Source organism: Porites lutea, chromosome 7, assembly GCF_958299795.1.
Source record: "Porites lutea chromosome 7, jaPorLute2.1, whole genome shotgun sequence".
NCBI classification, from domain to species: domain Eukaryota; kingdom Metazoa; phylum Cnidaria; class Anthozoa; order Scleractinia; family Poritidae; genus Porites; species Porites lutea.
In genome coordinates, this window is record NC_133207.1 from 5,601,030 (window position 1) to 5,628,529 (window position 27,500).

Here is a 27,500-nt window from a genome sequence, read left to right on the forward strand (position 1 = left end):
GAAAATTTACAGGTTACCCAAATTTAATGCGCCCATTCATTTCCTGCTAACAAAATTTTCCAGAAGTGAACTGTGTTCGCGAAAAGTTGATCACGTGATCAACTATACAAAAGGGCCTATTGTTACAACGCTGGTTTCGAAAGAAGAAAATCCAGTCATAAAATATTTATTGGACAGAAAGTCTGCGACTTTTTTTCAAAACACCTCTAAAAAGCAAACCGAACTTAAGAGGGTATTATTTTACTGATTTAATGAGTTTTTACAATGATAGCTACTGATCCAGTAGTCTGCTACACAGCCGTTTTTAGTGTCGTCACGCAACGCTCCTCGAGCGTTGCGTGACGACACTAAAAACGGCTGTGTAGCAGACTACTGATCCAGTTGATGATCACGTTCGCGTTTTCCCTGCGACGTACTGCTAAGACAGTTTTTTAAACGTGAAAAATGCCACAGACAGGTGAATAACAAATTGTCAAAATGAATAAACACAAATTAACTCCCCTGACGGTTTAATTAAATGCCGAAGATGTAGGCAGAGCCAAACTGTAAATCTAACTGGGGTTCCTAATATCATACCCGAACTAACAGTGCGTCAGTTCGATTGATCGTATTCCAGAATAAGGATACGCAAAAGAATTGTTGCAAATCTCTTGTGTGTGCCGTAATTTCGGACCACTCAAACGCTACCAAGAGAGGATATCCTCTCTTGACGCTACCTACGGCGGATTATATTAAGTCAAGCTGCAGATTTCTAGATATTGCAACGCAATTAACGCCAGAATTATTAATTTATAGCGTTAATTTAATTCTTAATTCATTCTTATTCCGGAATACTGTACGTACGGTCAGTCGAAGTTATAGCTTGGCAAACAATAAATTCAATGCCTGAGAGGACTAGGAAAGACAAGAAAAGTAGATTCCTTTCTACGATTCCAAGATTTTTTTCCTTTTCTAAAATACCACTGATCCCAATTGGCCGAATGAAAAGGCTTACAAAATGCCAGCCTGCCTGACGCCGCCTTCCACTCCCATATAGATTGCAGGGGAATGCAGGCTAGTTCGTATTCGTTTAAGAACATGTCTCGAGGGTAAAAAACGACTAAGGCCTATCGACCGACAAATCGTATACTTGGCACGCGTTCAAAATGGTATGGCATGCCGAATGTCGGGACTCGAGGAAGCTGTTTCAAAATAGACAAACGCAAAGAAATCTTTAAAATAACGGGGTTTGCATTGTGTGAGGCCTGTGAAACCCGATATAAATTTGATCAAAATCTTAGAGACAGTCTATTTACGTTTTGTCATGATGAAGAACCCTAAGTAAACCTTTTCAGTTTTGTTCATTATTATCAAAATTATTCTTGCACATACTTAAAGAACAAAGTTTTTTTTTCACTCGGAAAAAAAGAGGGATAAAAGAGAGACCTCGAGGGTACAGAAAAGCTCTTTAACATGGGGCAAAACTGTGTGCTAATGGCCTACATAATTTCATAGCTTGCCGCTCTGACTTCAGTCTCTGGTCTTCCAGCCTTACTTGAGTTTATATTAGCCATATAGGTATGTGCCGCTCCAGAGGGTGTGGTTTCGATCTGAAAACGGGTATAGACTTTGCCCGTATTTGTCTGGAATCGGTTATCGAAGATGGTTTTCAATGGAACCACGGGAGTGTATGAACGAATTTATCATTTCAGTTCCAGATGAGTAAGAAAGAAAGAGTAACACGCGAATTCGAAATGCATTTTATTAAAGAAATCCTTTTTTTGGCATTCTAATCTTATTCATTATGACATGATTTTTATTTACCATTTAGGTCCGTCACTCGATACTGAGCATTTTAGACCGCTCTTAAAAAAAAGGAAAACAAAAAGTGACTGAAATGGCGCTTATGAAGGCAAAGAATATAAGTGTTAATAAATGTCTGAAATTGCATTTTTAAAAGCAGCCAGTGAATTGGACAATGCTATATCCCTTGAGAGTTTATTCCATTCTGTAATTAGCTGTCATTATGGGTAGAAGGAATACTTGTATGTTGGCTGTGTGTAAGAGTACTCCGACCATGGAGCGAGTTGAGTACGAATGGCCAGAAGATTGTAGTTTGGCACCATCGTGAGAGATTAGCTAGTACCGCCTTTTATACAGCAAAGATACCGTAAATCCTCTATTAAGCCCCCCTCTCAAATAACCCCCCCCCTCTCTCTCTAATAAACCCCCCCCCTTTTCAGAGGAGGAAAGTTAATAAACCCCCCCCTCTATTAAGCCCTCCCCCCCCCCCCGCATCCCCCCTCCCCCAATCCTTATTCTTCACAAAAAAATTAACGATTAACGTGGACTGATCAGTTATGCGGTTTATTCATAAAAATTACCGAAGAACATGAGGCCGAAAGCACATTTTTTAAAGAATAAGAATTTTGTTTTTGTTACTTTTGGGCTCCCACAAGTGAATTAAATACTTTTGACAGTGACTTTAACTGTACAAACGCGTAAGTCTACTCTGTCCCCATACCACGGTATTTTTGCTACAGGAACCGGATGCGTTTTTGCTAAATTAAATAAGCCCCCCCCCCCCTCTCTTTTAAAACCCCCCTCTCTATTAAGCACCCCCCCCCCCCCCCCCCCCCCTCAAAAGTGCTTGAAAAAAAATAAGCCTCCTGGGGGGCTTAATAGAGGATTTACGGTAGGCGTGCTATGTTTTGCCTACTTTCTAATGTCTTCCGTTCCAGCGTTGAAAGCATTTCGGTTTCAAGCGTGCATCTCAGCTTCGGACCATCTCAACCATGTTTGTGTTTTTAGCTGTGTAAGGAGAGATTTCCCATGAATTCTTTATTTGCTTCGAGTTTCATATCTAGCTTTCATATATTATGAGACATTTTACTGTGTTTTAAAATTAGCCGCATTCAGCCGTCGAGGCTCGTGCTATTTAATTTTTGAGATACGTTGTTTTCATGCATTCTTGTGCTTTGTTTAACAATCCTACAAAAGCCAACAGCGGTCTATTCATAGTACAAACAGAAAAAACTTACTAGGTTTCCGTTTCGTTCCTAAGATTAATAACTTGTGAGTTCAATTTCAGTAGTGATTTCTAAAAATATTGGTGTTCCTCAATAACAGTTGCTCTACTTTAATTTATTTTTCTTAATTGGCTTTATTCCAACAGAGCGGCGTTTCACCGTAACACCTTGTGAAGCGCAATATAGCTCGTTTTTATGAAGTATTTTTGAGAGATTAGGTAGTTTCTCTGCAAATATAATAGTTCTTAATTTACTTCCGTGAGTAGTCGGTTCGTCTAAATTTGGAATTTCAAAAGTTTTGCTAACCTGCAAATTCGGAAGATGTCTGCTTTTGTTATAAGTGAAAAAGTAGGCAATTAAACAGTCCTGCTACGTGCTCAGGAAGCCGCTGGCTGACCTTGTAATTCTATTCATGTAGCCAAACTACGTGCGTAAAAAGCCGCCTTGCTGACTAGGCAAACTTTGTTTACTCCTAAAATAGAATCCGCGACAATCATTTTCGCTTAACGTGACTCTACCCCGTTTTATTTTGTTTCTAGTCTGTCATGATACAGCATTCTTGTTCAGCACGTGTGCAATGACCGCGCTTGGCTGACTTCCGAATGCACTATAACCACATGACATTTACTCCGATCGCCAAAACTTTTATGCTATATTGTACTATTATTGTATATCTGTAAAAAAATATATATATATATATATATATTGTAGATTGATCTATATGTTATCCATACTATATGTTAGACTTACGATCAAAGTAAAGGTGGGGATACCACGGAGAGCTTCAACTGAGTAGGATGGTATCCCCCCACAAATAAGCTGGGTCGAGTCACCTTAACTTCGAACGAGTTTGTTTGTATATCTATTGTACTCTTTTGTGTTGAATACCTGTAGTAGTGATATATAAATAAGTTAGTTTGAATTGTTTATCGACTGCATCGGCATCCTTGATAACATGCTGTACTTGACTAGAACCTCAATCGCTTGTCAAGAATAAACGCTCTTGGAACCAAGTCAGCTTTGCCTTATTCTCTGCTGAAGTCCAGTTAGTAGTTTGGTCCCGGTGCTAAGAGTGGTGATGGCTCTTGCCGGCGAGAGAGTTGCCATTTGAGTTTATATAGTTTCCCCAGTTTAGAAGACAGTCTCCAGAGTTCAAACCCCGAGTACAAGTTTAACCCTTGAAGTCATTCGAAAGTGGAAAAGCCTTCCGTCACAGCTGTATGTGAATCCCACACAGATGAACAGTATTCCAGAGTTTGGGCGTACTAGGGCCTTGTATGCTGTTTCCTTAGTCTTGGGTGGGCAACAAAAGTATTAAGTTCCGCTTTAGAAAGCCAAGAGTTTTGTTAGCTTTGTTGGAGATGGTTTTAATATGGTCGTTCCAGCGGAGGTCAACGGATAGGTATTTGACAGAATGCACAGGGTCCAAGACTTGTCCTTTAAGCTTATAGACATGAACGTACGGATAACATGGACTAACGATGATGATGATGTGTAAAACATTACATTTTGAAGTATTGAACTCCATCTTCCAGTCCTATTCCCACTTTTCCAGATTAAAGAGATCTTGTTGTAGCCGGATGCAATCATCCATGGACTTGATGCCGGGCTAGACTACGAGTAGTCCCCCATTTTTCCTCAGGGATAGTAGAGCATGCGAAACGCGAGCGCGCGTGAAAATCACCCCACGCGAGAAAAGGTGATACGCGGCGGGGAGAGAGTGTCGCCTTTTCTCGCGTGGGGTAATTTTCACGCGCGCTCGCGTTTCGCACGCTCTGCTACCCCTGAGGAAAATGGGGGACTACTCGTAGTCTAATGACGGGCTAAACAGATCACGGTGTCGTCTGCGAAGAGACAAACTTTAGATTTCACATACTGGGGGAGGTTGTTTACTAGCCAAGAATAAAATGGGGCCTAAAACAGAGCCCCGTGGGACTCCCGATGACACTGGAACTTGATCAGACATTGCCCCTTCAAGAACTACCTGTTGTTTCCCATTTGACAGAAAGCTTTTTAACCAAGTTACGGTTACATTGTTGATTCCGTATTTAGAGCAGTTCCTGATGGGGCACTTTATCAAATGCCTTTGGAAAGTCCATTACTATAATATCCGTTTGTCCGCCATTCTGCATTCCCTTGGCCAAGTCTGAAAGCGGGTGCAAAATGACATTTTTGGTCTCAAATAGGGTCAGCACTTGACCAGGCGGCACGCCCGCCCCCACCAAAAATCCCTGGGAGAACCGGCACCCGAGCTTGAAAGTAGGATTATTGAAGTCAGGGTGAGCTAATTCATCGTCGATGGGCCGCAAAGATGTTTGATTGTGACCTTTACTGCTTGTCTTACTTCTCTAATCTTCCAAAAGTAGAGGACTGGGTTTAATGACGAGTTTAAGAACACGAGAGATGCCGCCCACTGTCTCGCGAGGTACATAGACGAGGAGAATTCACTATAGTTCTGAATCCACATAGATCCGACTATAGCGATCGGCAAATAACAAAGAATCAGTGTCCCCTGAAGCCACAGGGTACTCGATACGGCTTTTCTGTAACGCGCCACGTTCAGGGGATATTCTTGACTCACTTGTTCATGTGACGCACGGCCTTGTACTTGAATTTGATGATGGCGGAGTTCAAGGTAAATCCTTGTGTAAGAATAGACTGACGTCACTAAACACAGACCAGTAATGGCACTGCCACACAACAAAGTTATATGCAAATCCCAAAGGTATATCGTCGCAGAAATGAAAGACACAACCCAAAAGCTAATGACAATCGCCAAAATTCGCTTCAAAGTTACAACTTGTCGGTATCTGAGGCCTAACTTTAGCGCGAGAAGTCTGTCCACGCTTATTGCAGTTAATGTTAGTAAAGACACTGGCCCCAATGTGTAGCTTGCTATAACAGTTAAACCAAGGGCAAAGGGACAAATATTCCAATGCTCGAAGATCACAGACATCCAGTAAGTAACAGCCAGAGGCACTGAGATGAGACCAACTAGTAGGTCGCTTACTGAAAGGCTTCGAAGCAAAAGTTTCATCGCGGAGTGAAGGGAAGTCTCCTTGTAGAGAGCAACTTGGATCAGAACATTCCCAATAATTGCCGTCAAGGACAAAAATATGTTCAATACTGATAGAGATATTAGCCCCCCGCGCATTCCGGTCAGATGCTCGGCTGAACAATATAACTTTTCGTACGCACTATCCTTCCCAGCTGCTGTCATCTTTAAGCGATACAAGACTCTATCTGTCACTACATATCTGAACTTCAATGTTATAACAGCCCCAAGGTAAAAAATTATTCATGTCAGTGTTCAATAAGCTCTATACTTGCCAAATATGTCTTTAGTCTGTCGGAACCCAAATGGCTATTAATATTCACAGTAAAAAATATTTATGTCGCCGAGCAGATGTCTGCCTCCGGTAAGAATCTCAGGGTCCTTTTATACGGAGAAACATCTAATTCCCGAGAGGAACGGTCACCCGCCTACCCTAGCTACTCTGAGCGAGCAACTTTTTTCATTCATTTCCTTAGCAAACGTGGCGAACTGAAGAGATAATTTATTCAGACAATGAAAATATGACTGCACTTTCTCGGAATATTAAATTTCGGTAGTCTCTTTGAAGCCCGTGAGTTAGAGATGGGTTTTGTTATGTATTTCAAGATAACCATTGCAGTTTTCATGATGTCACCCTCCTAGACGCGCCAATATTACTTCATTTGGCTCCGCGCCCAGCTGGATCAACTTATGCTCTCACTGATTACGTCTCGCTTGGCCACTTTAGAGATGTCTTAGACAATCAGAGCATGCGCGAGAGGCGTTGGCTCGGGAAAAGGGATCAACTTTTTTTTCTTATAACCACTAAAGTGAAAACGGCTGAGAGTGTGACCCTCTGCCCGGGACAGGCCGAATTTCTCAGTTTTTCTCAATATAATCGGGGCCTCATTATTATAGGAATTGCCATACAGTACTGACGAAGATATATGTTGCAGTTAAATTTTTATCTCAGGTAATTTTTATTTTTCTTTTGTTTTTAGGTATGGTAAAGTATGCTAATGAAGTTGAAACAAAGGAAAAATAAAAATTATCTGAGATAAAAAATTAACTGCAACATATACGTTTGAAACAGTAAACTGATCCTTACGGCAGGAAGACTGATAGAAAAAAAAAACAAAGAAAGAAAACAAAAGTAAAGTGGTGAATTATATTTGACACATTAAAAATCAGGGATAAAAAACGACATTTCGACCCATGTTCGGCCGTCATTTTCATGTAAGTAAAAGAAATTAAGTTAAAAGAATTAGCATATATCTGTGCAAGGTGTAAAAACATGTTAAGAAATATAAAATCTATTAAAAAAAATCATAAAAGATGATAAAAGATTGAAAGAAATTAAAGCTAGACCAAGCGCCATCTCCACTAACGCTTTGGGAGCATCGCGACTTCATTCTCAACTATGGCCACTTTCCTAATCCTACTCCTGTCTCCCAACATTTCTGATCAAGCCGATCGCTCTGTCAACGATGTCATTCTTATTCCCTTAGAAATAATCCGTAGCAACCGTGACTTGAGAAAGGCACTCAAGGCTCAACCTCATTGACAAAGCTATGACTTTAGAACCTCATGGTATAAACAGACGTGATGAATTCAATTAGTGACATTTATCGTTTTAGAAGCCTATCGTTTTCTGTATTCAAATCGCGCATATGCAACGTTCACCTTCATCTGTATTCATTTTTCTTTTATAGACCGCTTTGAAGGTTTGTGTTGCAAACCGAAATATCGGGAAAATATAATTCACCACTTCATTTTTGTTTTCTTTATATATTTTTCTACCACTCTTCCTGCCGTAAGGATCAGCTGCATGTTCTGATACAATAATTTTGCCCTGTAGTAAGGAGATTATTACAACAAAGGCGGTGTACTTGACGTACGTCGTTAAGGGTTCCTTAAAAAGCAAATTCTACATAAACAATAATAATTTGACGGCTGGCAGGTGACCGAATATTCGAAGAAACCGTCACCTTTTCAATAATTATCCCCCAGTGAGAAATTCTCGAAAGATCTTCAGTGGTGAACTAATCGTGGATCCACTTGTGATTAAGAATCGATCTGAATTGTATTTCGCCCCATAGGAAAGAGGAAGCAATAAAAACGTTTGAATGCCAATGTGATAAAACGTTCTAGTTTTTATATTTTCTTTGTTCTATTTTCTATAATGCCAAGTGTCAGAAGCCTAACAGGAAAAAACGAACAGCGCTGATACATTGCAATTTATTATGTGTTCTGGATAACACTCTGAGCAAGTGTCGGAGGTGAATCCTTAAGTTAGAACAAGAAATCAGCAAGTTTTAATAATCTTTATTGGTTTAATCCGGTACTTCAGTCCATAAATAACTTAAGTAGGATGTCCCTTCTTTTACATTTGTTGGCCTCTCATAAGGTACCTAAGTAAAAGCACAGGATCTAATTAATGCGCCAGCTGTTCATGACCTAAGCTATCTTTTGAGTTTTTTTTAGGTTCACGTATACGGCAAAAAGCAAAAGTCAGATTCAAGTTGAGAATTTCGCAAAATGAACAGATGAAAACTGTTCAAAACAATTCTTGTGGGTGAAACATTGCGTAAAACTACTAATTTATGAGTAGAAATACACTCTTTTTTTTTTTCATAAGAATGTTGTTTTTCCGGCCCAGGCTGAATATTCTTATTTTTCTGCCGATTTTAGGCTGAAAATATTCTTGTATTATTCTTAATCTATAGCATATGACATTTCCGTTTTAGAATTTATTGGAGTCAGCTGCATGTTCTGATACAATAATTTTGCCCTGTAGTAAGGAGATTATTACAACAAAGGCGTTGTACTTGACGTACGTAGTTAAGGGTTCCTTAAAAAGCAAATTGTACATAAAGTATAACAGTTTGACGGCTGGCAGATGACCGAATATTCGAAGAAACCGTCACCTTTTCAATAATTATCCCCCAGTGAGAAATTCTCGAAAGATCTTCAGTGGTGAACTAATCGTGGATCCACTTGTGATTAAGAATCGATCTGAATTGTATTTCGCCCCATAGGAAAGAGGAAGCAATAAAAACGTTTGAATGCCAATGTGATAAAACGTTCTAGTTTTTATATTTTCTTTGTTCTAATTTCTATAATGGACTGAGGGAAATGCCAAGTGTCAGAAGCCTAACAGGAAAAAACGAACAGCGCTGATACATTGCAATTTATTATGTGTTCTGGATAACACTCTGAGTAAGTGTCGGAGGTGAATCCTTAAGTTAGAACAAGAAATCAGCAAGTTTTAATAATCTTTATTGGTTTAATCCGGTACTTCAGTCCACAAATAACTTAAGTAGGATGTCCCTTTTGTTACATTTGTTGGCCTTTCATAAGGTACCTAAGTAAAAGCACAGGATCTAATTAATGCGCCAGCTGTTCATGACCTACGCTATCTTTTGAGTTTTTAAGGTTCACGTATACGGCAAAAAGCAAAAGTCAGATTCAAGTTGAGAATTTCGCAAAATAAAAAAGGAACAGATGAAAACTGCTCAAAACAATTCCTGTGGATGAAAAATTGCATAAAACTACTAATTTATGAGTAGAAACTGTAGAAATAATGAACAGTATAAACGACAAGTACAGAGGAAACTTGGTCACGTAGTAAAAATTCTCGTTTGCCGTTTGACGTAAACGGGAAACTTAACTTCCCTAATATTTCCATTTTTTTCCATGTACAGAAAAGAAATAAAAAATACTTCCTGACACAAATTTACTTTGTCTGTTATCGCTTTAATATAGTTTCGTTTTTCGTCCTTAGGGCCCAAATAGTCAATTTTCAATGTTTCTTAATTAATCATAAACAGTAGTCTGAATATCAGGCGTTTATGAGGAAAAGGGTGAAGAAAGAAGAAAAGCAAAAAGAGGGAGAGCGAAGGGTAAGAAACGCCCTTCCTTTCTCTCTTTCCACTCCTCCCTCTCATGTCAAGAAGGCCCGATACAAAGGCTACATTAACAGGGTCGGGAGAGTTGGGAGACCAATGTCAGTCCCAGGTATATATAAAAGAGAAGGGAATGTTCTATATCTCACTGTAAGAGTGTTAATTGCAGATTTTGGTCTCACTTAGAGTGTTAAGGACGGAAAGCTTTATCTATCCAGATATCGTTTAGGGTAGTGTGAGTAAAAAATATATATTCAAACAAAATCAGACGCCATCGTACAGTGTTGGAGACACCATTCAATTTCAGAAAACATCGCCTAATTCAAATCACTATATCTCCCAGTTGGTTCTGGCGTCAATTGGTTGCCTGTCGTGCGTATAATATATCTCTTCTAGGGGTAAAATGAATTCTGAGCCACGCCCAGAAGGGTCTGTTTTAAGGGTTTGCATTCTCTCTTGGGGTTTGACTCTAATTTCAGTTACCCCTCCCCCTCAGCCTGGCGGCCTGGACGTGTCGGGGTTCGAAAACCGTTTCACAACACATCGCTCATCGGGATTTGTCAAGTCGTTTTTCTTGCAACAGAGCTATAATGGATTTCCAAAGAACCTGGGACACGGTGGAAAAGACTCTTCCAAGTTATTTTTCATAGGACTCTGCTTTTAACGAGAATTCTTTGATCGGCTTTGGATTTATCCATCCATCCCCCACTTCCACCCGACAGTGTTATGACCCCAAACGGACTCATTTCCACCCATTTTGCTCAAAGTTTAACATTGTTTGGGGTGGGAGGGGGAGGTTCCCAGTTTTACTAATATCACTAGGAAAGTCCCAACACTTTTGATGTCCATCGTTGAGTTTCTAGCTCGATGAACTGAAAAGTTGTCTGATTGTGTCTTTTACTGCCTGCCTCACCTCTTTGATCTTCCAGCAGTACAACAACGGATTTAATGAGGAGTTTAAGAAAACTAGAGTCGACGCACATTGCCTAGCAAGATATAAAGAAGACGAGAATTTGCTGTTAGCCCACAATTCTCCCACAAGACCTGCTGGCAAATAGCAAAGAACCAAAGTAAATTGCAGCCACATCGCGCTAGAAACTGCTTTCTTGTGACGCTCTATATTCAGATGAGCTCCTTGATTTATATGGGCTTGGACTTGGACTCGGTGATGGCGGAGTTTCAAATAAATCTTTGTGTAGGAGAAGATTGAAGTGACCAGGCATAAAGGCGTAACTATATTGCCATACCACAAAGGTATATGGTAATCCCAAAGGTACATTGTGGCAGCAATTGAAGACAGAACCCAAAAACTAATGACAATTACCCAAGTTCGCTTCAAAGTTACAACTTGTCTGTATCTAAGACCCAAAGTTAGCGCAAGAAGTCTGTCCACGCTTATAGACGTTAGAGTCAGCAACGACACCGGACCCAAAATGTAAGTAGATATAAAAGTTGAACCAAGTGTAAGGCGACATATGCTCCATTGCTTGAACACCACGGACATCCAGTATGCAACAACAAGGGGCTCAGAGATTACACCAACTAAGAGGTCGCTTACTGATAGATTGCGGAGTAAGAGTTTGGTCGGCGAATGAAGCGAAGTTTCCTTGTGAAGAGCAAAAAGTATCAGCGCATTTCCTATAAAAGCAATGAAGGCCAAAGTAGTATTGAACACAGAAAGAGTTATCAGCTCTTTGTGTAGTCCCGCCAAGTCTTTGGCAGAGCAGAAAATCTGACTGTATGAAATGTAGTTTTCACCCGCGCTTGATGTATTTCTCATTTCCATCTCTTTTGATAAGTATACAAGTTTCTGGGTTCAGGCAGTTTAGCAAACACTGGGTCAGACTAACTAAGGCTTTGTATCAATTGTGTCAACTTGTTCGATATCTCAGAAGCGCAATACTAAAACACATCAAGAGCGAATCTCTTGGTATCGATTTTCACCTGTTACCACTTATTTTTTTATTGCTTCGTCATGTTTTTGAATACATATAAATCATTATCTTTTCGCAGCAATGTTTTGACGAGAAAGACAGACCAATTGACACATACGATAAACAAGTTATTGCCATCATATATTCTCATGATGAATTTGCATGCATTTTATCGGGTGAATTTATTTTACGCACTCCTTTGCGCGAAAATGGACGTTTTTAAATCCGTCAGTTGTGTTCATTGCCTAGAATTTATGTAGATTTTAGCCCCTAATAGAATTGCCTATTTCACAGGCTGACTATTTCATACACGATTAGGACTATTTCTGCAGGTGCGCTCAGTTAACAACTGTTTTAAATGTAAATTTTTCACAGAAAAAAAGTTGATAATTTTAATTTTTTCTTCCATACTCTTCACACTTGTGAATCGATAAAACACTTACATCCGATCTATGATTGGTGATCATTACCATACCAGGAGTACTGCCGTTAAAAATTAGAAAGTAAAACAAATCCTCATATGTTCTAATCATAAATAAGTAAATTGACTCAAGCAACTTTTTGAATTGGTTGATATAAATCTACTTTACGAAGGACAAGTTAAATCAACGTCACTTTAATCTGTTGGCTGTTCATTAGCTCCAGTTGATCGGTTCGTGAGAAAGTAATTTGAAATTATTTAACACAGGGGTAATAGGCACTGCAAGTTCGATTCCAATAAGGTTTCACGAGAGCTTTTAAGAAAAAAAAGAGAAAAGAAAAGAGGGGAAAAAGGAAGAAAGAAAAGAAATGAAGAAAAAGGCTCCCAATTCCTTTAAATGTTAATAAACTTATAAGTTCACTATCACATGCTGTCTATGTCGCAGTTAACATCGTTTTTTTTTCTGTGGCGTCACCTCAGCGATCGTTATGACTCAGGCGTTAAGAAAACAATTAGAATGAATTAGAAATAGAGCAGCCAGACGCGAAGAAAACGCCGTCTCGACTTAGTGGGGCCGGTGGTCAAGTTGTTCCAGATGGCACGAACTACTAATAACCTGAGGCCCAGTTCAGACGTCGAGCTTCTGCCGTGCCGAACTAAATTCAGGAATTAAGTTCGACAAAAGCACGGCAGAAGCACGGCGTCTGAATCAAACTTTTGAATTAAGTTCGGCAAGTAATTAAGTTCGAAAAGGGCTGCCGTGCTACACGGCTCTGGCACGACAGCGATTCAAATGTCGTGCTTCTGCCGCGCTAAACAAAATTCATAAATTATATTAATGTATTTTGGCGAGATTGGGTTCCCACGGGGAGTTGGGAGAAGAATTGTTATGAGGCATCAGTAAATCCTGAATTTGGTTCGACTCTGGCTCGACGTCTGAATCAAAGTTGTTTTCCTGTCGTGCTACTGTCGAACCAAATTACAATTAAGTTCGGCACGGCAGAAGCACGGCGTCTGAACTGGGCCTGAATTCCCTTTAATGAGTACCAGCGCTAAATTTATATACGATTAGTGTTAATATATTACTTGGGCTGCAGAGCTTGATCATCAGTGGACCGGGTGGATTGTCCATTCTTTTCGTTTTGGTCAAATGTGAAAAATTAAACTTCAGAAAATCGTGGGGAATTTATTAGGTAAGCGTCGAAAATTGTGCCGGATTGTAACAGTCACTTAGAAATTTTTAGCCGTCTTCAAGTAATATAAAATTTTAGGCAATATTTGCTTCCCGAACAGATATTTTACAGAAAACAGTCGTTGGGTGCCCCTGTGCTTTGACTTTCTCTTTGTCAATTGTTATTGAATCTCTCAATACAAGAATGACCGTGATGATCGTTCTTGTCTATCTATAATTTCAATTTTAAATCCAAGCAAAAATCTTCAGTATTCGAAGCAAACTGACCTTAACTGAACAGAGACAACAGCGGTCTTAAATGTCTTGCCACGGGACCCGAAAGGATCGTGTGATAAAAAAGTGATTTGGGACATACTCAGAGAAAAAAAACATCAAAGATCTTGATTCCCATGGAATTCAAACAAGTAACTCCTCAAGTCTAATGATGTATCTGATTTTTTGCCAAAATGGGAGCAAGATCAACAATGTCAACATCTAATTAACTCATGGCGGTTTCAAAAAGAGGAATAAGATACAAGGGCTGTTAGCAGCTGTGTTCGGGCAAATAATCACGACCAAATAAGCACAAGTTATATGCCAGTTCCACATTTCCCATAATGCACCTTATTTGTCCCCCAAATTTTTGCATAAGCATTGCGTTGAATTTCTCTTGGGACGGCTGTAATACCCAGAAGAAATGCAGAACAAAGGTTATGCAAAATTTGGAGTAGCAAATAAGGTGCATTATGGGAAATGTGGAAGTGGCGTATACCCTGATCTGAATTAACTCAAAACCCCGTCAAATCGGTTGCATCAGGTACAACCAGAACTGAACTTGACATAACCCTTTCTGAATGATCCTTATTATATGCTTAATTACGTCAGACCAAGACTCGTTTTTAAGCAAAACTCTTCGCATTAGTACTCTTGGGTGTGAATATTCTTTTCAACTGTTCTGCCTTGGGAATTCATTTATTCAACACTTGCAATTTTTCAACTTCAAAACGAGGCTTGGTGATGAAATTTGCTCGTCTGACGTAAACATGCATAAGGGTCATTAAAGACTTATTCATGACGTCATCGGTGCTAATATATTCCTTACCAAATTTTTGTGATTCCTGCTTAAAAGCGGCCTGCAATATCCCTTACTATACTACTATAGAATGTGCTTATTGAGTGATATTTTTCTACAATATCCCCTGTTGTTTGAAAAAGAATATATAAAATTCAATGAATAAATAAATAGCGATTTAGTTGTAGCTCACTCAGAACGTGGTTTTGCGTCTACCATTTAGGATGAAATTATAAAAACGCTTGTACGGGCAGTATTCAAATGAGCAGTATCTGGCGGCAAATTGCTGATATGCCAGTGCTACCTAAGCAAATGAGCACGCGCGGTAACAGAGGTCATTTATGTTATCGGCAGTCAGGGCTCTTCTCTCCTAGAGTAAACGTTCGCATACAAGATCGTCGACGGAACGCAAAGGCGAATTAATAAGCATTTCCAATAAATTAAATCATCAGCCACCCCCAGAAGAGTTTCTTTTTGTCTTCTTCTTGATCGAGGAGGAGAGAAAGAGGCCCCCCCTGAATCGTGTTAAAAACTTTTGAGGTCGCCGCAGCCAAACTTCTGGACTATTCAATACCGTTTTCTCTCATCACACTGGTTTTTCGAGCGCAAGCATTTATTTTTTGTTAAGCCGCTGGTCATACCTAAGCCCTCTATACCAAGCGTACAGCTATTGGGCCTGAGTTCGAAACTGTATCCCAGCAAAATGCAGCGCATGTTCAACAAAGATCTAACTCGATTCATGCAGTCTTTTCAAGTACTCCAAATTAGAGGAAGTGAAAAACAGACTTGCCCGCAGAAAAAAGGGAGGACTTTATGTGGTAGGGTTTATCACCCTGCCTGGTACCCAGACGTCTCTCTTTTGATGAAAATGTGCTCGCAAAGGAAGGCGGGAAGGAGAAAACAGGCGAGTCGCCTGCCGTGTGTACCCTTCTCATGGTCCCTTGCGGTTCATCACCAGTCACTCGTTTCGCGCTCGCCTCTGCCATGCGAAAAACGAAGCGCCTGAGGAGGACGCTGGTTTATCACCACCTTGTACTGGCGAGTAAATCCAAAGGACGAAAAACTGGATTTACTGCATTTTTGACCAGCGTCAAAGGTAAAGTCAAATATATAAGTTTTTTGCTTAATTACTCCTTTGCCCTTGGTAAAGGTTGAAGTCAAATACGTAACAACTTTGACTTTGACGCTCTCCTTTAACGCTTGACAAAGGCGTTGTCCAATATGCTGGTAATTTTGACTTTACCTTTGACACGTCAAACTAAAGGCGTGACAAAAACGGCCTTTTTTGCGGCCTGAAGACGTCGTCAAAGACCAGTATTTGTCGCGCGTCAAAGGTGTACAAGGTGGTCTTTATCTCGCTTTTGACTTCGCCCTTGACGTTCGTTTAATCCATTTTTTTCGTCCCGTGATCGTACACGCCATAATCTGTGCAAATCGACCATCTGCCGAATGATAACTGAAGTTGTATGGCCACTTAAACTCACCTCGCAACTTGAGCTCTGCTTCACATAAGGCTTCCATACTTCTCCTCCAACTTTCCCTATCCCTCGCACACCTCATTTTTCCATTTGCTATCGTGGAAAAGTGCGCCTGGTTCCCATAATTATACTCTTTTAATGAGGATAGGGCCTATATTATAACCGATCGCTTAATCGAACTGCGGTCGTTTTGCCCGATGGCGTTCGCCAGGACATTCGTCGATTTATCTGATGACATACAACACTCTACAACATGGTGAACATACCATTAGAGATGTTATTTTGACCTTGGATTTCACATGTGCAGTCACTGGCCTTCCATGCTTATTCCCTTTTTCAGTTTTAAGGAACGACAAGTACGCTTCGGGCGAATCGACTAAGTCTAGGCGAACTGCTATTGGGCAAACCGATCTTCGGGCGAAACGACCTGATACCGCTCATTCCCCAGCCTGGTGGGTCATGCATGGCAATTCGTCTGCCCTTTCAGCGGCACAGTTGAACCCAACAGGGACTAATCCGAGGTCTCACGTAGTATAGTTTCTAGAGGAATGCAAACCTCCACACCAGTTTGAGACACAACGGTTAGGAAGGAGACTTAGGGCCTGTTTACATTGAGGCGGGGGACCCCAGGCAGGTGAAGTAACCCGCTTTGGTGGGGTAATCCAGGACTCAAAGTTTAAATTTGAGTTTGGGAGCACTTGTGCTACCAGATGTAAATTTTTAGGCGCACAACTGAAAATTTTAGCCTACAATATTGGGAGCATGTATTAAAAGAAGAAGTAACAAGTTCAACAGTGCCACTTTCATAATTATCTTCACGTTTTGCTGGCGAAATCCGAGAAAATTGTTGGTAGGCGAAGATGGCTGTCTCTTATGATAAATCTATTTTTCGACTTTTGGAAGTCTTTGCTGATGTATTTTTCACAAGGCATCTTAAGAAGAACACGCCAAAGTTGTTTTTATGAGTAATGTACGTTTTTGCTCATGTACAATTTGTTTAATATTTCGGCACAACTAACGTGCAGAATTTTTCGCTATTTCTGTATAATTGAATTTTTTTCAGAATGATGACCTTTAAGAAAAAGGAAGATTAACAGTTTACAGATGTTCTCCGACAAATGTACTGACCAACTTGTGGTCTTTGATTTAATATTCCCAGTTGAATGTACGGTCTTCCGTGAGTCTGAGCCACAATTTTTCCAGCTCGGACCCCGGTAAAATTGAGACAGATATTTTTACCATTTTTGCTTTTAGCTTGAGTGGCCAGAAGGGCAATTCCAAAAATGCTATGAGGTTCTTCGTTCATCCTAATTTTCTTCGGTTATTGAAGAGTAGAAAAACTGATGAAGACTTGAAGTATGCGGTCGAAACATCACGATCAATATCTACATGACAATCGCGAGACAAACGATTAACGAAACGCTTTAAATTCATAACTCATTTTCCTATTTCCTTGATATTCCCAACTAGCCGTCGTTTTTGTTGTCCATAATGTGATCCCACCTTTTTGCTTGAGTACATAAGTATCGTCGCAAACAAGTCAGTCGCTTTGAGTTTTACGACGCACAGGTGCGATTACATATAATTTGTTAGGCGCACAACGAAAAATCAAGTCGCATAAGCGACCAGTTAGTCGTTAACTTTGAGCCCTGTAACCCGCCTGTCCATATATTCTCTCATTTTAATGTGATCATGTTTACGTGATTATCTGGGGTCCCCCACCTCCATGTAAACAGACCCTAAATGGTGTTCGAAATTGTGTAGTGAGTTTTTTAAAACGTCAATGTAACTATTGGGTGCAAATATATTTCTTGTCTTTTCTTATTTTTCATTACTTCAAAGCAATAATTCTTAGATCTATCATATACAGTCTACATCATCACATATAGCTAACCTGAAGTGAACAAATATAATTATATGGATACAAACAAAATGCGTACTATTATAATACCATTTACAATTCGAGGGTCAGGGTGGCATCCTGACAAGGAAAAAATTACTCAATTCTCACATGTCCAGTTGCATACATGGCCTTTTCCTGACCACACGTATTTTGCTAGATGGACTAAGGGAAAAAAAGAAGAAAACAACAACAACAACAGCAACAAAAATAAACTGAGATTGCTCATACCATAAAACTTATCTGTGCTAACATCTTTTCCGGTCAATGAAATACAACATATCGAAAAAACAGAGCGGAAAGAAAATTTTCTTATTTTTCTTGATTTGAACTTGACTCGGGCTCGAACATGATTATTTATTTACAATACATTTAACACTTTACATGTAGCTCTTAGGTATCTGCTCCTCACATTTAGCATAACTGAACACTGCAGAAATCTTCTTCAAGCATTCTTGCTGCCTAGGCCTATCACAGCTCTTCCTTCTTCCCGAGCCTTCTGCATGTTTTCCAAAAGATCTTTTATTCTGGAATTCAGAGAATCATTCCAGGTTTCCAATTCATCGAGACAAGAATTGAGTTGATCCAGTTCCTGGTCTAATGCTTCATACTCTGAAGAAAAGAAGGAAGAAATGTACGTTATTGACCAAGCAAGAGGACAAGATGGCTAACTATTGGTCAAGTTCTAGCTTTTTCTTTGTTTTCATAGACTGGGACAAAGTCAAGGTCAATAAACATGCAAAAAAGAAGGAGACAATATCCAGCCATATTGACCGAATAAGCTTGGTCAGTAAAGGATTTATTACAATTATTCATGGCCAATAAGAGAACTTTTTTCTTGTGGGAATGATGTGGGAAATCCCCAGCACACAGGATGAGCCCATATTGCCCACTGGTAGCTAATCAGAACACAGGATTCCCTTCATCTTGCTCACTTGCGGATTCAGCCATATAATAAAAAAAAATATTTAGTCCAGACTAAATATTTTAAAGAAGACTGCTTCCAGACGGTATCTCCCGATCAAATGGGCATGACAGTCCTCCACCAAGTAAAAATTGCTTGTCCTTTGATACTAAATTCAACAGGGTTTCCAAAATATATAGTGCCCACAATAGCTCCTTTTCAAGCACAATTTAAAACACATTTCTCATGGACATTATTAGTCTGCTAGAGAGGTGTTTGAGTGTTTAAATAAACTTGTGTAAATTAAAGATCTCCATTGGGATGATATACAACTGCAGTAGAAATATTACCCCTGGAATTTGCCATCATAGAAAAAATGTCCCCCATTTTCAAATTTTTTATCAGAATTGCACCCCCACCACCTGTAAGTGAGAACTAACGGCTAAGTTTAAAAAACTTTGTTGTCATCATATCGCATCATTCATCATGATCATGTGAATCGAAATGTAAATTACATAACCAATATTTATAAAATATTCTTCTTGGAATACCACACTCGAAGTAGAGTCATTGTAAAATAAGTAAATAACTACCTTTTTCTTCCCCATCGAATTCCCCGTTTTCTATCGCAAGTTCTTCCGTTTTGCCGTTCACTTCTGCTACTCCGTTCTCTTCCGCCATGTTGGAGAAATGCTTACTACTTTGAAACGCAGAAGGAGCGAACACTGGGTTCCACGATGTACTGTCCCATGATGCATTTTGCGCACTTCAGTTTCGGGAAAACTCTGAAGGGACAGGATCAGGAAAGAGTGGTCGGGCCGACGTATTACCGGCGTAGTTTGATTTTGTGTGCTTTTTCTTGGATAAAATGGCTAAATGGGGCGAAGGAGATCCGCGATGGATTGTAGAAGAAAGAGCTGACGCTAAAAATGTTAATAACTGGCACTGGTAAGGGAGAAAATATGCTGGAATTTCGGTGTATGTTGCACGTGGCTAAAAATTAAAAATGTGACTAACAAAGTTGGTGATGATGACAGACACTGGGTCGAAAAAGGTTGTTTTGAACGCGATTTGTGAACTGCTGGGTTTCTTCTTATCTTAGGACTGAGAAAAATGCAACTCCATGGTCCAAGGAAAGAATCAAGACACTTTTGAAGGATTTGGAGATCGAAACAGATGAAGGTATGTTTACAGGGTTAAAATATTAGTAGCTACGTTACGCAAACTTTTCATGAGGCTTTTAACCTAGATATTACCCATTCAAATTTATTCATTGCTAATGTTCAGAAATCCTCTGCACTCCATGTATTATGCTTCGTTTGCAAAGATGAAAATGAAACACATACACACAAAATAAATATGATCTATCAAAAGTGTCTGAGTCAAAATGGAGGATTCAAGTCACCGGGGATCTTGAAGAGGGTTACAATAGTTTCAAAAAAAACTTTGTTTTGCTGTACTGGTTTGGGAAGGAGAATTACCTCCCCCTCTCCTTAAAAAAATGGTTTTTTCAACTGATACATTGAAGGAAAATATTATTTACCACCATTAGAAGACTCAAAATCTTGCAATTTGATTGATATTGTTTTGTAATTAACTCTGACAGAGGGTTAGTGTATTTGCTTCTGAATCTTTGTCATGGTGACAGATGAAAGTTCTCTCATCAGGGATAATTATTGCCTACAGTATTAACATTTCAAAGTAATAGTTTCAGCAAGACCATTATTCCTAGATTCCAAAAAGAGTGAAAGAGGATGTTTTTCTCGTTTCTAATGCACTTTCAGTGTTCTATTTTTTAATGGGATGAGTTGATTGATCCCATAGCCACCCCACTCCCTACGTTGACGGCTACAGACCACCCTTTTTGCTGGGTGTCTTCTTTACACAATGATTTAAGTCTTGCACTTTCAGTAGTTCTGGTATCAGATGACTAAACTGATTTGTGCAACATAGTAACATTCAGGGCTGTCTATAAGGGTCGGCAGCAGGCCAAAACCGCCGGCTAGTTAGCCATCCTTAGCCGGCTACTTTCATCTCCTTCTCCCATACCTGCTAACAAAAAAAAAGCACCATCGAATAAAATTGTAAAGCATCCGTGTTCCAGTTTTGAATGACATTGAACACATATTTAAACAGATTTAGATCTGTGAAATGTTCAAACCTTGCGGTGTAGTGTAATGCCTGTGACATTTTGATGGCATTGTTCCCAGTCTTGCGTGTATTCTGACAAAACAACAGAGCATTCGCGGTGAAAAATACCTCTTGAAAACCCCTGGAAATGCTATTTCTAAGACTCTAAATTTCAAAATGTCCCTAGATGCCTCGGGCCTCAAGAACTTCTGCCTTTGGTGTGAGTTCCAAAGCCACCTACTATTCATTATCAGCCTGCTACTTGAAAACTTTGTGACAGCCCTGAACATTATGGTAGCCTATTGTATAATATATTTGTCAGGGGAAGTAATTTAAAAGTACTATGAAAGACTAGTGAAAACCCCTTGCCAGAATTCGACACTGATGAAAACTGAGAAAAAGGCTTGCATCAAGAAAGCCATTGTCAATAAATAAGAATCAATCAAGGTTAAGTCAATATTAACCTGAAGTCAAATTTGACCTGTAACACATATATTCTTTAGTCCTTTATTTTTCTCTTGCCTTTGCATGTCTTCCTCCTTGCCCATGGCAATTAAATGTACATTTGGGTATTTTACTTGTTGTACAGTCCCTGTGAAAAAATTTGTAGTCTACCTTGTAGATCTTGTATTTTTTTTGCTTTAAGGGAAAGTTAAGGTGACAGATGTCAGTAACATTGATGGCGAAGCTTATGCCAAGTAAGTCCCAGAATATTATCTGTTTTAGTGCAAACACATCAGTATATATTTTTTTTAACCTGATAAGTCAATAAATATATTATTTCTAATCTCTTATCCCATTACTTTTATAGCAACAGAAAAGCTAAGCTGATCTTTTTCTATGAATGGGTTATCAGATTGGAATGGAAAGGTTAGTATTCATGCTTCATAATGATTCTCTTTTGTTGTGGTAACTGTGTATTAACTATACTACGCATTAACTTTACTAGTGAGTAATGTTTTAATGGATGGTACTGTGATAAACTTTAATGAAGTGCAAGTAGAGTTTACAGTCCATAACCCCCTTGTTTGCAAAGCCAGGCTGGTTTGATATTAACAGTGATGGTCTTTGTTTATTACTGCAAAAACTGAACTGCACTAGTTTCCTTGTGTCATTATTACTACATGACTCATTTGAGCGAGATTAATCTGTATTTGATTTTCATAGTAAGCTGTTTCTTGTAGTTTAACATTGAAAATGCCTAACATTTTAACAGGGACAGTAACTGAGAGTGACAAAGTTTGGAAAGGAAAAATTGAAATTCCCAATCTAAGCGAAGAACATGATGCTGATGAGGTTGATGTAAGTCAATTTTGTTCTGTCTCACTGTCAATCATTTAAAAAGAGATTGTTTTAACCCTTTAGTCCCAATATCCACATACAAATTCTCCAAACTGATATTCATACATTTCCTTGAAGAATTAGTGGAGAGAATTTGGTAAAAGGTCAAATATTTTTCTCTTTGTGATCATTTTGTTAATTCTCATAGACTTTGCTCGTGATAGTCTATGGATATCGTTAGGAGAAAAATGATTTTGAGCACTAGTGGGACTTAAAGGTTTAAAGTGTGTGGATGAGCTAACTAAATACATGCAATACTACTGGGAATCAGTAGGTTAAGATAAAATAATACGAGAGACCTTTCGATTCAATGACAAGTGACAAGGAGGAGATTTGACTTAGAGTTTATTTCCGTCTTCTCAAAAAATAGATATCGCGGAAAGCTTTTTTTTCTTCAGAGTAGTTAACATGGTTGTGTTTATCAAAGGAGGTTAGGCCCTCTCCAAATCACAAAATGGTAAAACTTCTAACATTTGATAACTATTATGCTTGTTTCTGCCACTACGACATTGTTTTTAATACTCATGGTTGAATGACAATGGCTATCATGTTTTCCTACCAAAATGATGCTTGTTTATGCTTGCGCGCTTCTTATAAACTTGGTATTGAGAAAATGTCATAATTATATTGTAGTCGTACTTGTCTTGTTGTACTTTAGGCCAAATGAACTAGGAAAGGCACTCATTAATTTTTGCTTATTTCTAAATTTTGTGAGTTCAGGTGTTGGTGACAGCAGATAAGAGTTCTGATGAAAGTCATAAATTAAAAGAAATTGTGAGAACAGTTGGTAGAAAGTTGATCAGGGAAAAGTTGGCTCAGTATATAAAGGAACTGAGACAAGGTAAGCTATTTTTTTTAACAGTAATACACATTCAAAGGGATGAACATTACAAAGTCAGCAATGAGAAACCAAAATCATTTTCTCTTCATTTGTCTGCCTTGTGATTTTCTTCATAGCTTGTGATTTTATTAATAACTCTAGGAGCATTTGGTGTATGTGTAAGGCAATAATTATTAATGACTTCAACAAATAATATTAACCTAAAGCAACAACAATAATATGCTTGTGATATCCTTGTGATATCACCCCTTTAAGTATTAATTTTATCACTGTTTGTAGAATTCAGCCAAGGAATGATTCTTCCATCCAAAGGCAGTCCAAATCCTCAGAGATCAGCTAATGCAGAAAATAAGGAGGTATTCAATGCTGGCGTTAATAATTCTACTGGTTCAGCAAAAAATGACAAAAATAAAAGTAAGTTGCATGATTATGTACAATTTTTGTCAACTTTCTTTGCACAGCTGCCCAAGTGAGTTGAAAGTGGTTCAGTCCTTAAACAACACTTTGCTAGAATCAGCAACGAAATTAGCTGAGACACTTTTCCCTAAAGTGCCTCTCTGATGTTTTGCCTACTTAAAAAGGGGAAAAGACATGTAAAGCTTTCTCTCCTCCACCCCTTCTTGTAATGTTGTGCCTCTGTTGTTATTGTAGAAAATAACAGACTTCCCAACTTTGAATGGAGGAGAGGGGTGTGGACTGTTTTGCTCTCTGAAGTTACCCCATTTGGGATGATGTCTTAAAAATTTTGTCAACAATTGTATGCATAAGGCTGTGCTCTATGAAAAACTATGATAAGGTACCTGCTGTTCTGAACCTGTGAAATCCAGGGTTCCCAGCATATTCATGATCTCTATGAAAAAAGAATGATTTTCTTGTTGCTGCATGAGCAAAGGTTGGGTGCCAGAGGCCAGTGGGTGCTGCCAGAACACAGCATTGTATAATTAAGTACACTCGTAAAAAAACGGAGCTTAGTATAGTGTGCCATGATTTAATTGACTGTATTAATACTTTAGGCCAATCAAGTGAATTGATTTGACCTCCGCTGGATTTTGAAAATACAGTTAGACTTTATACACACGTGACCACCAATAAACTAGTATAGTAATTTTATTAATATTGAATGATTTTTAATATCAACCTTTTTATTGATAATAATGTTTAGAGTCATATTAATTGATTATGAATATCAATAGTTTTATTGATATTTTATTGTTAGTGCATGACTATCTAAAATACCAAAACCAGTTTTCTCAGTCAAAGGACTATGTTTGGAACTTCCCAAAAGTGACTACCAAACCAAGTGCGAAATTGTTCTCATGACATTAAAATAAGTTTTATTTGCACATTTTAGTACCACATTTTTATCAAGTCAAAGTGCATCATTTTTATCGCCCAAAAACATGAATCATTCATTAATCCGAGTTCAAAAATCTTACCAGCATATTGCAGGGAGATATAGAAACCTACTTCATGTCTTTAAACGTTAGGCGGTTCAATTATTAGTGGAAAAAACCTTGCCTTACGTCACCTACCGCTAGAAGCTCTTCCTGCCGTTCAAACTTGAACTGTAAACTGCAAATGTGACCACAAGACTGTGATCACACATGATATTCTCAGGTTTGCCGTTTCCCACGGAAGACCTCATGCTGAAGTTATCTTCTCTAAGACTTGTAACTTATATTTTTTCCCTACATTCCTCAACTTATTAAGTGACACACCATTTATTTTTTCATCTTGTTTTAAGGTAATACAACAGAAAAGGTGGGCTGTCCCATCTCTACCAAAAATTTGACCATGAAAGAAGAGTTCCTCACCACTGCAGAAGATTTATATGCTGCGCTAACAGAACAAGAGGTATTGTGAATTTTTCTGCCAGGGGTAGGGGTAGTCCCTTGTTTGGCTTAAGCAGGGATGTGCTGCTGAACAGAGTACGGATTCCTTATTTTCAGTCGATTAATTAGGCACCCTCACCTGGGTACTTAATAAATTCTTTGGGCCTTGAGGGTGTGCGCTTATTCGTGGTAGGTGCTTTTGCGAGGCTGGGCCCCTGAAGATCGCGACAAAACACGTAAGTAATAGCCTTATCACACAAGAGTGTTTTGTCGTCCTCTTCTTTCTGCCATCCTGTTGCCTAAACTCACTAATGTCTGGCCAGAGTGGTGACTTGGCTGGCCTAAAACTTCACTCGTAGGTGATGTTGACTGGTCCTCCACACTCTGATTCTTGAACAAACAGCTAAATCCTTACCTTTAAATCTTACATTTTTGTCTCTGTGCAAACACAATCATGTTCACGAATGGAAGATGACGTAAGGATTAGTTGGCTACCCCCTCCCTCCCCTTATATTTCGATTGGTCAGAAACGAGACTTGACGCGATCAAAAATTTCTTTGGCCGGTCATTGTGTCCGGCCACCGCCCGAAAATTATTTTGAGCCCTGAATTGTTTGACAAACAATTTGCCTTCTCCCATAGAAACTGGAAGCGTTTACTCGGAGTTCTGTGAAAGTGGATGCTAGCCGTGGAGGAACGTTCGTTCTCTTCAATGGAAATGTGACAGGAAAATTCCAAGAGTTGGTAAGTAAACATGCGAACAAGTTTGACCTTCCCAAAGCTTTGTTGAGCTCAATATATCTGGGATTAGGTTTTGTTAGGAAAGTCACAACTAGTTGTGTAATACTGCAGAGTTAGCCAGGACAATATTTTATCTTAAGCTTCAAGGGTATTCGTCATCATCAGCATCATTTAGAACCGCGGTGAGATTAGCTCAGTGGGTAGAGCCCTTGAATGCCCCGGGACGTGGACCAATATTCAGGGTCTTGAAATAACTGACAAATGATGGTACGTCCTATGCCCTACAAATGACCAGACCTTGGCGTGGCTCAGATGACCACGTAAAAAGCAAGGCCGACCCATCTTCAGTAGGAGACATAAAAATAGTATCCTTAATTAGTACTTCCGTGCTAATATTATAGCCTGCATAACAGGCGCTTTATGAGCCAAGCGAGGCGAACGCGCCATTTTGCGCGAGGCGCCGGGCGACTGCGAATCGCGAGACGACGGGGGCGCATGTTTCGCGCTTGGCGCAAATTGCTGCGTTTGCCTCGCTTGGCCCATAAAGCGTCTGTTATGCAGGCACTCAAACCCTGTTTATACGAATACTGGGGGGGGGGGGGGGGGGGGGGGAGGGGCATAGAAAGTGTTCGTACTAACGGGGTCTCCGTATTAAGTGGGTTAAATTTAGAGAAAATGTAAGGGCTTTCTTTCCCAAGGGAGAAAGCAAACTGTCTGTAATACTGACGTGTCTGTTATTAAAGCGGATTTTGACTGTTTTGTGCTACGGCTTTGTGGGATGTCCGCAATGCGAAATGTACATGATTGAGTGGAATGTCTGAAGCAGCCATTGCGGGTGATCCGAAAGAATGGATCATCTTGCGCCTCTTCTTTCTCCCGTGTCTTACCTACCTTTCTTCTTATTATTACTTTTGCCAGGTTTCTGACGAGAAGATTGTTATGCAGTGGAGATATAAAAGCTGGCCAGAAGGTTAGAATGCTGCTTTTTTTACTCTGACGAAAAAAAAAAGCGTTTGCAGTCGAGCTGTAGGGAAGCTCTGCGGTACCCCACCTTCAGTCCTTAACCGAGTAAAATTAAACGAACAAACCGCCTTTTCCCCCCAATTCAAGGATGAAGCCACGTGAAGGTTAACGTGCGACTGCCATTTACCCATCCTTGATGTGAAGGGGAGGGGAGGGGGAGTCAGTCTTAGTCTTCCGTCTGTTTTTTTTTTCGAGCGTTTTAGCCCTTTTGTAGCTTGGGTACATTGTAATCTTCTTGCCTGCGAGCAAGCTCCCAATCTCACGCGAGTTTCTCTCTCGCGTCTCTTTTCGCGTGCCGCTAGCCTGTGATTTCTCACAATAGGGACTTTAAGATCCAACGACGCGACGGTAACGAGAACGTCGCTTAAAAAGTGAATTTACGTTCTTTCAGTCTTTATCGCAATTATTCCTACCCACTTACTTTGTCGAATGTAGGCGAACCCTCCTGGAGCTGAATTCCTAGGCACCATATCCAAGTACAGTAAGAGAAATAAAATTTCGTGGTTGCTTGTTTACGTCCTTGGTAAAACGCGAAATTAGGTATGTTCACGTCGTAGTCGTGCAAAAACGGGCGGAGAAATGTACAAAAAAGCATGGTGCACGTGCAAAGTTGTTGTTTTGCTAATCAAAGCTATTGGGTTTTTTTACGTTCTCGTTACCGTCCGCGTCGTTGGATCTTTAAGTCCCTAATATCCCTCTAAAGGAGAGCTTGCTCGCAAGCTAGCAATCTTGTGAAAAAAAAAATTATAACCTCGCTAAGCGCTGC

The 27,500-nt window shown here is 39.5% G+C and overlaps 4 protein-coding genes across 4 annotated transcripts in view; 1 reads left to right on the plus strand and 3 right to left on the minus strand.

Moving 5' to 3' along the window:
* Positions 1 to 5,292: 5,292 nt before the first annotated feature.
* On the minus strand, positions 5,293 to 6,228 carry LOC140944334 (adenosine receptor A2b-like). Its single transcript, XM_073393498.1, has one exon. The coding sequence runs from the start codon at positions 6,226 to 6,228 to the stop codon at positions 5,293 to 5,295; it is 936 nt and encodes a 311-aa protein (XP_073249599.1).
* A 4,332-nt stretch (positions 6,229 to 10,560) lies between these two features.
* Positions 10,561 to 11,733, minus strand: LOC140944335 (adenosine receptor A3-like). Its single transcript, XM_073393499.1, has one exon. It carries the CDS (start codon positions 11,731 to 11,733, stop codon positions 10,807 to 10,809), a length of 927 nt encoding a protein of 308 aa, XP_073249600.1. The 3' UTR covers positions 10,561 to 10,806.
* A 6,388-nt stretch (positions 11,734 to 18,121) lies between these two features.
* On the minus strand, positions 18,122 to 19,550 carry LOC140943591 (uncharacterized). The gene is made up of 2 exons (XM_073392699.1): positions 19,421 to 19,550; positions 18,122 to 18,535 (listed from the first exon to the last, which is right to left on the minus strand). The coding sequence occupies exons 1-2, from the start codon at positions 19,506 to 19,508 to the stop codon at positions 18,369 to 18,371; spliced, it is 255 nt and encodes an 84-aa protein (XP_073248800.1). The 5' UTR covers positions 19,509 to 19,550; the 3' UTR covers positions 18,122 to 18,368.
* Positions 19,551 to 19,592: 42 nt separating this feature from the next.
* Positions 19,593 to 27,500, plus strand: part of LOC140943592 (activator of 90 kDa heat shock protein ATPase homolog 1-like) — a 9,046-nt gene continuing 1,138 nt past the window's right edge. Inside the window, exons 1-10 of the mRNA XM_073392701.1 lie at positions 19,593 to 19,775; positions 19,930 to 20,009; positions 21,604 to 21,655; positions 21,769 to 21,827; positions 22,174 to 22,259; positions 23,019 to 23,139; positions 23,419 to 23,553; positions 24,884 to 24,993; positions 25,613 to 25,714; positions 26,630 to 26,681. Coding sequence (XP_073248802.1) covers positions 19,696 to 19,775; positions 19,930 to 20,009; positions 21,604 to 21,655; positions 21,769 to 21,827; positions 22,174 to 22,259; positions 23,019 to 23,139; positions 23,419 to 23,553; positions 24,884 to 24,993; positions 25,613 to 25,714; positions 26,630 to 26,681 — 877 coding nt within the window. The 5' untranslated portion in view covers positions 19,593 to 19,695. The remainder of the gene's footprint in view (positions 19,776 to 19,929; positions 20,010 to 21,603; positions 21,656 to 21,768; positions 21,828 to 22,173; positions 22,260 to 23,018; positions 23,140 to 23,418; positions 23,554 to 24,883; positions 24,994 to 25,612; positions 25,715 to 26,629; positions 26,682 to 27,500) is intronic.

What these genes read in the sequence shown, in the direction of transcription:
- LOC140943591 (XM_073392699.1), bottom strand. Translation starts at nt 19,508, where the DNA reads ATGGCGGAAGAGAACGGAGTAGCAGAAGTGAACGGCAAAACGGAAGAA. An exon ending in ATTCGATGGGGAAGAAAAAG is followed by an intron (nt 18,536 to 19,420) that starts GTAGTTATTTAC and finishes TCTTTTCTTCAG; the next exon opens with AGTATGAAGCATTAGACCAG.
- LOC140944334 (XM_073393498.1), bottom strand. Translation starts at nt 6,228, where the DNA reads ATGACAGCAGCTGGGAAGGATAGTGCGTACGAAAAGTTATATTGTTCA.
- LOC140944335 (XM_073393499.1), bottom strand. Translation starts at nt 11,733, where the DNA reads ATGGAAATGAGAAATACATCAAGCGCGGGTGAAAACTACATTTCATAC.